Below are 13,092 nucleotides of genomic sequence, written 5' to 3' on the forward strand. Positions count from 1 at the left end.
GGAAGGGAAGGGAAGGGAAGGGAAGGGAAGGGAAGGGAAGGGAAGAATCTTAGGCCTTACCTCAGACTTACTGTCTGTCCGTTCGGGCTGCTGTAACAAAAATACCATACACAGGGAGGAATTTACTTCCCACAGCTCTGGAGGCTGGGAAGTCCAGGGTCAGGGAGCTGGCAGATCAATGTCTGGTGAGAGCTCTCTTCCTGCTTCCTAGAGAGCCGTCTTTTCACTGCATCCTCAAATGGCAGGAGCAGCAGGGGAGCTCCGTGGGGTCTCTTTCATAAGCACAGGGAATCATGAGGGCCCACCCGCATGTCTCATCACCTCCCAAAGGCCCCACCTCCCAGGACTATCACATTGGGTGTTAGAATTCAACATGAATTTTGATGAGACAACTATTCAGTCCATAGTCTGTTATTTACCGAGCCCTCCATGGGATTCAAAGGCACTGGAGAGATCGGCACCACGGCCTTGGTCCACTGGGCACCTAGTGAGGCTGCTGATAGACAGGCTGCCCTGGGAGGATCCCTCTGCCTCGGTGCCGGCAAACCAGCTGCAGGAAAGGAGACGGGGCATGGCTCTGCACTGTGCCAGATTTGGCCCGGTTGTGAGTTCCTCTGGGGGACAGCAGCCGTGTCTAAGGCCGGAGGAGCAGTTCGCATGGCTGCTTGCCCACAGTCTGTTCATGTCACATGGTCTCCCACAGGCTCTGCGTTCGCCCAGCCTCTGTATCAGAGTTCCTATGGCCAGAAAAGCCCTTGAGAGGTCATTTAGCTGGTTTCCCAGCCAAAGGAGACTTACCCCTGAGTCATGAGTGACAGGTAAATGTCCAAACTATCTCTAAGACAGCGGTCGCCAACCAGTGGACCACTGGTGGTCCGTGAGGTCCGAAAGGTTGGCGACCGCTGCTCTAAGACCTCCCGAGGGAGAAGCTTCCCAGCTGCCCTCCCAGGAAGTCTTTCCTCATCTCAGCGCTCGCCATCGGAGCTGGATTTCTGTCGCGGAAATAAAGGCTTCTCTCCCGGAGGCTGGAAAATCACCAGATCTGAAGAGCGTTTGCCACCCCATAGGAATCTCCTGCTGTATTTTAATCACATCTGTGGTTCTCCAAGTTCCTTCAAGGCCTCCATGCCTGGCTCGGGCACTGAGGTTCTCTGAGAGTTTGCTGAGCTCTGTGCGTGGAGGAGCTGGCATTGTGGTAACGTCGGTGTCGTGCTCATTACCATACATGAACTCATTTGCTCATTCATGTACCAGTCACGGATTTCAGCAGCTGGTACATGGAACCCTAGGAAATTGCTCCAAGTTAGCCATTTTTGACCCTTAAATATGGCAGTTTTGCCTGGCCGGTATGGATCAGTGGATTGAGTGTCATCCCATACACCAAGAGGTCACCGGTTCAATTCAGCTTACACAAATAAATAAGGCTTGACCCTAGCCAGTTTGGCTCAGTGGATAGAGCACTGGCCTGCGGACCAAAGGGTCCTGGGTTCAATTCCAGTCAAGGGTACATACCTTGGTTGCAGGCTTCTCCCTGGCCCGGGCCCTGGTCAGAACTCGCGTGCAGGAGGCAACCAATTGATGTGTTTCTCTCACATCGATGTTTCTCTCTGTCTTTCCCTCTCTCTTCCACTCTTTCTAAAACTCAGTGGGAAAATATCCATTGGGTGAGGATTAACCAAAAACAAATAACAAAAAAACACACAAATAAATAAGGTTTGGATTCTTAACATACACAGATGGGAGTGTGAACCCCCCAGCAAAGCTGCAGATAGGCCCTAGAAACCAGTGTTTCCTGGCAGTGCGTGCTGTAACGTGAGCGGTGACCTGGTGCCGATGGGAATGTGTGGCCACCCCAGCACTGTCTGCCATTCACACGGGCCTGTCACAGCCTGCATCATCGGCACCCCAGCCTGCCTCCGGTGAGGAGACAGGGATTCTTGGCACCCTGGGAAGAAAAAGAAAGGGCCCTCCTTTATCTTTTCTTCTCTGTTCAGCTCCACTGAGCAGATTACGTGGAATCTGTGTATCAGGACAGAAATCCCCGCTAATGCCTTCATTTCAGCCTGAGAGTGTGTCCTGACCCGCTGACTGCCCCATCTCTCCGCTCCCTTTCACGGACATTCGCTGTGTTCTTTGTCTGCTGCCACCGTTCTGAAGCGGCTCTTAATAAACTCAGCAACAAATTTTCTAGCTGCTAACGCCAGAGATTTCACCCAGGAGACCCCATAAAAGTAGCCGCTCCTCCGTGTGCCAGCCACTAAGCCAGGCCCAGATTTCTCGGCCTCTTCAGTCCTCAGGGTATCAGGCACTGTTCCCACCTCCGAAGGAATCTTCTTCTCGACTTCCCGCTCTCAGGCTGCTTCCAGCTCTGTTTCAGGTTCTTTCATGGACTCTTCTTCCTGCTGCAGCTGGTAAATATTCTCTTTCCTCAGGGGTGGTTCTTAGACCGCCTTTTGCTCACTCCGTCTGCTACCATCTCTTCAGCCACTCCCTCTGCTACCATCTCTTCATTCATATCCTCTATGTGGGTGGATTTCCAGATCTGATTCTTTTTTTTTTAATATGCTTTTATTGACTTTAGAGAGAGAGGAAGGAGAGAGAGAGAAAGAGAGAGAGAGAGAGAGAGAGAGAGATCAGTTGCCTTTCACACACACCCTGACAAAGGATCAAACCTGCAACCTTAGTAAGATACGTGCCTTGACTGGGAATCGGACCGGCAACCTTTCGGTGCATGGGACGACACTCAACCAACTGAGCCACGTGGGCCAGGGCTCCAGATCTGATTCTTGTGTCTGATTTCCTACTGATGATCAAACTGAGCACATTCAAAAGGATTGTGTGCAAAAGCGTGCTCCCCTCCAGTGTTCCTTATCCCAGAGAATGGCCTCTTTACCCGTGACATCCTCTCGTTCTCTCATCTCCTGGTGGATCAGTTAGCAGATCCTCTTGATGCCTCCTCATTGGAACTGTGGCTCCCTGGCGCATTCTCCAGCGCCTCTACTTCATCCCGGCTGCTTAGGCTCTCTCGTTGGGTTTGTACCAGAGCTTCCTGCCTCCCTGCACTCAGCCTCTCCTTGTTCCTGTCCATTCAGCCATCAGAGCTATCTCTCTGCGACACAGATTTGACTGTCTCACTCCCTTCTTAGAAGCTGCCACTGGATCCTAGCTTAGCAGAGCAAGTCACAATCTCCCAAACCTACTGCACCAGCATCATCTCCCACCGATTGCCCACACCCACCACATTCTTTCTTAGTTCCAGGCATATGTGTATGTGTATGTTGATTCTGCCACTAAAACAGCTTCTTTTGTCCTCTTTTGCCACCTGGAAATTCCTAATTGTCATATATATATATATATATGACATATATATATATATATATATATATGACTGAATATATATATATATGATTGAATACATATATGATTGATTTTAGAGAGGAAGAGGAAGGGAGAGAGAAATAGAAACATCCATGTGGGGAGGATCATTGATTGGATGCCTCCTGCACTCCCCCTACTGAAGATGGAGCCCACAACCCCAGACAAGTGCCCTGACCTAGAATTGAACCTTGACCTGCTGGTTCATAGGTTTATGCTCAACCACTGAGCCACGCCAGCCCAGCTCCTGTTTGTCTTTTCAGAGCCAGCTGGCAGGCAATTAGTGTTTGTTGAATGGATGAATGAATGAATGTCTGGCCCCACTCTCTCATGCAAACTGAGGCTCTCCCTGCTCAGTACTCTGTTGACACTTTGTTCATATCTCTGTCACATTTGTCGATACTTGTAGCCGTTCACTGTATCAGACCAGGCCAGGAATGTGCTGCTCTGCCTCTCCCTCTCCCAGGGCAACTTCATCCCCAGCCCTCTTTCCCACGAGCCCAGACACAGGCTCAGAATCCTTCTCAACACAGCCCTTCAGACAGCCCTTTTCAGCCAACTGCAGCTAGCACGCAATTTGAGGTCCGTTTCATGTCCCCTGAAATAGATTCTGAGTTTTTCCAGAGCCCAATGAGCTGCTTAATATAACCACTCAACTGCTAAAAATGAATGACAAATGGGTTTTTCTTGTTTTAATTTTTAATTTGGGAGGGGGGGGGTTCTTAATTACTAAATAAATGTTGATATTTTAACCTTATGTTAGTTAAATATTGTTTCATGTTACCAATAGATCTGTTCAGGAGAATATGCCTGGTATTTACGGCAAGAGATACGCGAGGTGTTTCGTTGCAATCCATTGTTACTCTTTGCAAAGAATTCTTCACAAACTGCACATTCAGCCCACCAAACCCCTTCCCATGCCTGCCACAGCCCTCTCTCTTTCCAGAGTTCAGCCCACCGCTTTGCCTTTAAAATCAGCACACTGCACATCATTTCTCCTAGCCTGGCCTGTGATTTATCTTGCACATGCTTAAGAGTTGGTTGGATAAAGCATTAAAAAGGTAAAAATATCTAACCTCACATCCCAATTTCATGGTGTCTTTTCTTGGCAATCACAAAAGAAAATTGGTGAGTCTGGGTAATTTTAAAACTAGTTAAAAAGGCCCTCAAGCTCTGGCCCGTGTTGCTCAGTAGTAAAGCACTGGAGGGTCTCGGGTTCCATTCCTGGTCAAGGACACATACCTGGGTTGCAGGTTTGATCCCCAGCCCCGGTCGGGGTATGTGAGGGAGGCAACCAATCCATGTGTCTCTCTCACACAGATGTTTCTCTCTCTCTCTCCCTCTCTCTCCCTCTCTCTCCCTCTCCCTTCTCCTTGTCTTCCTTCTCCCTCCCTCCCTTCCACTCTTTCTAAAAATCAATGGGGAAAAAAAATTTTCAGTTAGGATTAACAACAACAAAAAAGCCCTTCAAAAGAGCTGCTTCTTCTATACTGTATGAAACACCTAATAAATACTAAGTAGCAATCCTCTTAGAAATCCATTATCTTTATCTTTGAAATGGGTATAGTAACTATCAAAAAGATGTGTCAAAATTACTAGGACAAAATCACTTTTGGGTGGCTCAAGTGAGAGAGGCAGTATAATTATCATATTGAGTTCAATGGCTATCATTCACACTGCCCAACTAAAAGCTTCCTTTCATTCTGGTCCATTGTCAGAATTCACAAACAGAAAATTGGAAAGTACATGTAAACGAAGAAATCAAACAAGTTCATATTGTCTCCCAACTCCCTTAATATACACAAGACGGCTGGTAGTGGACCGCTCACAGCGGAAGGTTCCTGCATGTCAGTCATAAGACTGTGCAATGCAGTGAACAGAATGATGAGAAAACAGAAGACACGGAGAGACGGGTCTGTAAAGCCTGCAGCGTTCCTAAAATAACGGTTTCGCTGCGTCCACATAGAGCCATCAAGCCTCTTCTGTTTACTTTTTAATGAATGTATGCGGTTGGCGGATTACTGAAATGGTTTCCACTCACCTTTTTATGTGTTTTCTTTCCTGTTATGTTCCCACCTGTCTTGTCTGGAAAACGCATCAGGCTAACTGTCAGGTAGGTCCCCCTGGCTGTGGGATGTGATTGTTAGGGGAGTATCCATAGCGGGGAAGAAGTAAACAGACTGTCAGTGACCTGTGATGAGTGGTACAACTAAACGGAAGAGGCACATACTAAATTACGCAGAAACTTCTTGCAGATGCAGGAAGCTGCACACTGCACACTCTAAGTGTGTTTAGCCAGTGTGAGCATCTACCGTGAGAACTTGGCCTAAGAGAACGGAGCAGCGCTGAATGACAAAGCAGGTTACCTGGACCGGCCGGTTTTGCTGTGGCTCCAAGCACAGGCTGCACCCAGACGGCTTAGTTGTCACAGGCGGCATTACATCCGGTGTGGCCACGGTGATTCCGCTATAAATACACTATCAGCTGTCACGGATTTGGCCAGGGTCAAGAAAAATGCATAGCGATGTATTTTACATCCCTTTTTTAAGTGCGTATTTAGACAGACCTTGCGCCCTGAAGCAAGAGAGTGACTAGGAAAAAAGGAGAGGTGGTATATATTTTATTAATGCTAACCTCACCCTTGGAGTTAAACCTGACATGGTCTAATTCGAGTCAGAAGAATCGTCGCTTGCAATCACCGTGGAAGGCAGTGCCATGCGTTTCTCCTTTAGGTGGGGGGTGGGGGGGAGTGAGTGTCCCTTCATCCACGTGACGCGGCAGAGCAAGCTCCTTCCAGAGCCTCAAGTGCAAGACAGACTCCGTATAAGCCCAAACCATAGCTAAGCCCAGGAGAAGGGAGACATAACATTTACATGAGAGTGCGTTTGGTGCATGCGTGTGTGTGTGTGTGTGTGTGTGTGTGTGTGTGTAGAGCTCATTTTTATCTTTCAAGAGAAAAAATTATGTGCTGCAGTTGCCATGCAACACAAACTGCTCTAACAGCTCTCTAATTTTAATTTCAGAAGTCCACCGAGCAAATGAAGAAGGTCCCTACTATTATTCTTTCAGTCTCATATAAAGGAGTCAAATTTATTGATGCAACAAATAAGGTGGGTACTGCACCTCTCTGTGGCTTAGATACCAGATACAGTCCTGAGTATGTGATCTAACATCCTTCGCTTCCCATCATGACCAACATGCCCCATGTTAATCACTCCCCACTCCCCGAACTTCATGCTCCCTAAACACAACTGCAGACACACTCACACGTGTATACAGAAGGGCACATTTCAGTTTGCGGACTTGTCCTAGGTTTCCTATACACACTCTGCTTTCACGTGTCTATGGAGCCTTCTCTAATAGATTGTGGCCACTTACTATCTGGCTTGTCCCTTTGGATCTAGAGAACATTAGAACAGAAAAAAATGATGTATAGAATGAAGATGAAGCAATGTCATCCTCTTAGACATATGTCTTTCCATTTCTCTAGAGACATATGTCCTCTGATTTGATACATGTAATGAATACCTCACCAAGGAACACATTTTCTGACTTTGATATTTTATAAGTGCGTTTAATTCTCAGCTACTGAGATGGAAAAGAGAATTTCCATGTATTGTTTTCTTTATTTAATATTATTATTTTTTATTTCAGAGAGGAAGGGAGAGGGAGAGAAACATCAATGATGAGAGAGAATCATTGATTGGCTGCCTCCTGCAGGCCCCACACTGTGGAAACTTAATCGGAAACCCGGGCATATGCCCTGACTGGGAATTGAACCATGACCTCCTGGTTCATAGGTCGAAGCTCAACGATTGAGCCCCGCCGGCTGGGCTGTGTTGTTTTCTTAAGAGACACAATCAGAAAAGAAAGCCAGACTGTGCTGGGCTCTGCTGGGACTTTGTACTCCCAGTGGGAAGAGTTGGGAGCCTTAGTTTTGAGTGTGGACAACTGGGTTGCATTTTACTTAAAAGGTGTTCTGCAGTTCCTTTCTTGGCGAAGATGACAGTGCCAGAAAGCTTGGGTGTGAACACTGTCATTCTCCCTAAACGCAAAGCTGACTGGCTCCTTCTCACAAACCCCCCAACGTCCATGTGTTTTATTTCTACACCTTCCAACTGATGAAGTATAGAAGGAGGGGGAATGAGGTGATCACCACCGGTGAATACCATTTGTTTTCTGGACTTCCCCACCCTGACCTCCGCATTGGGAGCTGAAAGTCATGGAACAGGTGAACATAAGGGTACCTTAGGGCAGTGATGGCGAACTTATGACACGCGTGTCAGAGGTGACACTCGAACTCATTTTTTTGGTTGATTTTTCTTTGTTAAATGGCATTTAAATATATAAAATAAATATCAAAAATATAAATCTTTGTTTTACTATGGTTGCAAAGATCAAAAAATTTCTATATGTGACACAGCACCAGAGTTAAGTTAGGGTTTTTCAAAATGCTGACACGCCGAGCTCAAAAGGTTCGCCATCACTGCCTTAGGGCCAGGGCAGCCAGATTCAGATACCAGGGGAAGTCCCATGGGCAGTGACCCTTGGGTGTCTACACTAAACCTCAGCATCTGAATCAACCAATTCGAAGTTTTCTTGATTTTTTTCTGTAATGAAGGAGATTGCCACATTAGCAGTCAGATATGCCCAAGCCCCCCAAATCTACTTAAGGAAACAACTTCCCAGGTTTAGAAACAGTTCTGAAAACCAAGCAGAAAGCTTATAACCCGGCATGATCATGCTGGCTGACAATCTCCAAGTCAATACGTGGAATGTTAGTTTCAACTCTGCAATGTGTTGTTGACAGTCACTGTTGGTCAGATTACAATTGTGGAGACTTAATCAGAAAAATCCCAATTGATTTGCTTTTTGATTTCTGGGAAACATTTTTACTGGAGCATAAACTTGCATTATCCTTAAATGATAGTCAGTTGATTTTAAAAGTTCCCAAACTCACTGAAGATATCATTGCTACCGCTATGTCTAAATTTCAAGAATGGCTTTGGCATTTGGAGTTTTTTCTAACCTGGAGCAACTGTCTCCACCCCATTTGCATTTGAAAACCATGAATAGCAATATAATTTCAGTGTGTGAGTTTGACACTGGCTTAGATGAACAACCTTAGCAAGCTTTCAACTGCCAATAATTAGATCTCTCCTCACAGATGACTACTCTTCGGAAGTATATGCACCAAGAAAAGAAAGTAATATATACTACTGTTAAAAAAAAAAGTATAAGCACCAAAAAATATGCAAAAGGTAATTTTGGGTGAATAAAGACACTAAATAAATAAGTCCTCAGGGTGGTCCTCTGCATATTTTCAAATCTAGAGCAAAGGCAAAGTGCATATGTTGGTGATGGGTGGAGCCGACCTCTTTATGACTATATGATTATGTGCCTGGATTTTTCTTTTTTTAATATTGTCTTTATTGATTTTTAGAGAGAGAGAGAGAGGAAGGGAGAGGGAGAGAGAAAAAGAAACATCAATGCGATAGCAGAATATTGATAGGCTGCCTCCTACATGCACCCTCCCCTGGGGATCAAGCCCACAACCCAGGCATATGCCCTTACCAGGAATCGAACCTTTTGGTGCATGGGACTGACACCCAACCAACTGAGCTACACAGGCCAGGGCTGTGCCTGGGTTCTTCAGTAATGTGGAGACATTGACCTCAACTGGCTATCCAGGGTCCCCATCCCAGTGTCCTGCATGTAGCTGATCTGCCCCAACCTGACAGTGGATTGGGAGAGAGCAGGGGACTCAGGACAATTGTCTAGGAGTTCTGTGTGAGGACTAAAGTAGACAGGCAGTATTTGGAAGAGTAGAAAAAAGCAATGGTGCAACGCCACACTGGTGGGGTTTGACTGTAGAAGGCCGAGCAACACTACCAGCAACCAGGGCTGCAGGGCTGGTTTCAGAAGTCATGGAGGACCCACAATTGAAGGACCTTGACCCCTCAGGTCGTGGCGTGGAAGGAACTGTGCTCGGACACCTAGAGGCTAGCAGTGTTTGCACTGGCATCGTTGTACAACACTCTGTTCCATAGCAAAGACCTACCTCTAATTCCCACAGCCAGGAAGGGGCAGGTACATAAACTCCAGAGTCCTGCTGTTGGTCTGTACCAGAGATTTCTCCCCTGGGAAGTGTTATCTTGGTGAGCACTTTAATTTGAAGAGAAGGACGTGGACAGGTAGACATATTGGAAGACTTGTCATCTTTAGTTAATAGTGACCACTAGGCCTGTAATTAGGCTCAACCCAGTCACACCTTAACATTTATAATTGATGTTTTTGTTGTCCTTTCTTCATAAACAGCCCTCTCGTAACCACTACATCTCTTTAACCCTGCCCTGGTACAGTCAAGGGGTTGGTTCAACCTGACCTGGACAAGTAGAGTGGTTACGGGACTGTCCCGCAGTCACACAGCCAATTGATCTTGGAGAAGGACTAAAACTTGACTTTCCCACACCCTAGCCCAGTGGTTCTCAACCTTGGCTGCACATTAGAATCGCCTGGCAATCTTTTTAAAATCCTGATTTCTGGGCCTCATCCTCCGGAAATTCTGTTTCTTTGTTATGCGGTGGGGCCATTAAAATCCTGACAAAGAAACAGAATTTCCGGAGGATGAGGCCCAGAAATCAGGATTTTAGTAACAAAGAAACAATTTCCGGAGGATGAGGCCCAGAAATCAGGATTTTTAAAAGATTCCCAGGTGATTCTAATGTGCAGCCAAGGTTGAGAACCACTGCTTCTAGGCTCCTTAGAACATTCGTAAGTGTGGGGGCTGAGCAATGTAGGAGTTCATTTTAAACTGAGGTGTGTCACCTGTCCCTCATGATGATGTCAGTTTTTCAGTAGTGAGATCCCAGGTCCTCATCACATTTTGGCACTGTGGATATATCAAGTTCTGCTAAAAAATACCTCCCTAGCCCAGCTGGCGTGGCTCAGTGGTTGAGCGTCAACCTATGAACTAGGAGGTCAGGGTTCGATTCCGGTCAAGGGCACATGCCCAGGTTGTGGGCTCAATCCCCAGTAAGGGGAGTGCAGGAGGCAGCCAATCAAAGATTCCCTCTCATCATTGATGTTTCTATCTCTCTCTCCCTCTCCCTCTCTGAAATCAATTTTAAAATTTAAAAAAAAAAAAACAAATACCTCCCTACACAGGCCCAGGGCCACAATGCTGTCATACACCATTGAAAATCATCAAGCATGACATCTTATCATTTGGCAAGATTCAGGAAATTTAGTGCAATAAAAACCATGGGGCACTTTTCACTGTAATGCTTTCCCAAGAAGTTGACCCACTTTATGCTGGTAAATGATCTCAAGAACACTAAATGGCCCTAACCGGTTTGGCTCAGACTGAAGGGTTGCAGGTTCGATTCCTGTCAAGGGCATGTACCTCAGTTGCAGGCTCAGTCCTCGGCCCAATCACTGGCTGGGTTGGGGTGCAAGGGGGAGGCAACCAATCGATGTGTTTCTCACATCGATGTTTCTCTCTCTGTGTCTCTCCCCCTCCCTTCCACTCTAAAAATCAATGAGAAAAATGTCCTTAGGTGAGGATTAACCAAAAAAAACAACAACATGAAATGCCAATTTAGTTAACAGTTGGAGCCAAAGTTCTGTTTCCGGTAATAGTGAATCCTGGACAGGTGAGACCAGATCTACCCAGACTTCCCGAGGTACTGACAGCCCCCAATTAAAATGATGGTAGAGGCTTTCAGCACCTGCCTCCATCGTACCTGTAAAGGCTTTGTAGATCTTATTATTTTTAAATTCATTTTAAGACTCACCCATTCCTAATTTATATTTCTACTCGAAGAAATGCTATCTGAATGCCAGAAGAGGCTCATGACCTCCTGTTTCGAAACCGTATATCTTGCAATAGAATGTTACTTGTTTATGGGATTCCAATTTCAATTTGAGTTATAGTTGACAGAGCGCTGCATGTAATGTCAACAGACATGGCCCCGGTGAAGGATGTCTTAATTTAATTTTCTTTTATGTGTTAATTCTGTAATTGCTTCCCAGCCACACAGCTCAGGAGAGTGAGGGACATGAAGTCCTCGCTGGGGCTGCTGGCAGGGAAGGACATTTTGTACGTCTTTGTAGACATTGATGGGTATACATGGAACATTATATTGCCAACAGGTTATTTAAGACTGTGCAATTAAAACCCAATTAGGCTAACTAAAGTATTGAGGATTTTAGATCTATAGCAACTGCAGAAAACATAAATGGGATATTATAAGATAAAAAATGATTGCATGATTATGTGAAAAAATTTTTGCTTTTTAAATACATCTGTGTATCAAAAGAAGTTTCTAGCAGGGGTCTGCAGCCAAGGATGCTCCTTAGTCATCTTGTGCTTCAGGATAATGGTACTTACACCTTTCCTCACTCACCTCCCACCAGTGATCCTCAGAGGCAGGTTGGGATGAAGGTGCTGGCAGAGAGATGGCATAAAGAAATGCTACAGAGAGAAAAATGAAATTATGTTAAACCAGTGAGAGCTGGGTAGGGATGAGGGGCATCAAAATTATTTGAAAGAGCCCGGCCAGCGTGGCTCAGTGGTTGAGTGCTGACCTATGAACCAGGAGGTCACTGTTCAATTCCCAATCAGGACACATGCCCAGGTTGCAGGCTTGATCCCCAGTGGGGAGCGTGTATACAGTGTCACCCCAAAAACCCCACCTCAAACAAGGCATCCAAGGCCCAAATAGTGCAGTGTGGTCTTTCCTTCATCCCACCCCTACACCTTAGCCTGCACAGAGTCAAGAGACAGCACCTTGCCCTAGCTGGTTGGGCTCAGTGGATAGAGCGTCAACCTGTGGACTAAAGGGTCCCAGGTTCAATTCCAGTCAAGGGCATATGCCCGGGTTGCGGGCTCCATCCCCAGTGGGGAGCATGCAGGAGGCAGCCAATCAATGATTCTCTCTCATCATTGATGTTTCTATCTCTCTCTCCCTCGCCTTTCCTCTCTGAAATCAATAAAAATATTTTTTTAAAAAAAAGAGAGAGAGACAGCCCCTTGATGCTTCTGCCTGCCTGATGCCTTCTTCTGCACTGACTTTGGCCCTGGGGCAGGAGGGTCAGGGAGCAGACAGGGGTGGGACAATGGTGTGGATCAGCCTCCTTGGGGCAGAGTTCCTCCCAGCGTGCAGACCGGGGCAGGAGGAGGCCGCCCTGCCTATCCACAGGTGCCCGTGGGGAATGGAGACAGGAAAGTGATTAGCAATTACTCTTTATAAAGAAGTGGCTGCCACCCCGACTGCTTCTGTGCGCAGCACCTGGTGAGCACCGCTGCTCCAGGATGTGACTATTTTAGGTTGTTTTTAATTAAACGAACACATGCCTTCCAGACCTGCATACACTTACCCGTGGAGAGTGTGTTGGATCACTTTGAATGTTTCTGGTCTAGAACATTCTAGGAAGGGAGAAAGCGGCTGCTTCTCTGGTCATTTGCCTTGGTTCTAAAATATGCTGGTTTGTGCCCTGGCTGGTTTGGCTCAGTGGATAGAGCATCAGCCTGTGGACTGAAGTGTCCCGAGTTTGATTCCGGCCAAGGGCACCTTCCTTAGTTACAGGCCCCCAGCCCTGGCCAAGGGCATGTGGGAAACAACCAATCGATGTGTCTCTCTCACATCGGTGTTTCTCTCTGTCTCTCCCTCTCCTTTCCACTCTCTCTAAAATTCAGTGGAAAAAATATCCTTG

At 46.4% G+C, this 13,092-nt stretch overlaps 1 protein-coding gene across 1 annotated transcript in view; it reads left to right on the plus strand.

Annotated features, from left to right (window-relative positions):
- Positions 1-13,092, plus strand: part of ANKS1B (ankyrin repeat and sterile alpha motif domain containing 1B) — an 822,202-nt gene that overhangs the window by 789,810 nt on the left and 19,300 nt on the right. Inside the window, exons 22-23 of the mRNA XM_005882370.2 lie at positions 5,477-5,488; positions 6,399-6,536. Coding sequence (XP_005882432.1) covers positions 5,477-5,488; positions 6,399-6,536 — 150 coding nt within the window. The remainder of the gene's footprint in view (positions 1-5,476; positions 5,489-6,398; positions 6,537-13,092) is intronic.

Source organism: Myotis brandtii, unplaced genomic scaffold (assembly GCF_000412655.1).
Source record: "Myotis brandtii unplaced genomic scaffold, ASM41265v1 scaffold708, whole genome shotgun sequence".
Lineage (NCBI taxonomy): Eukaryota > Metazoa > Chordata > Mammalia > Chiroptera > Vespertilionidae > Myotis > Myotis brandtii.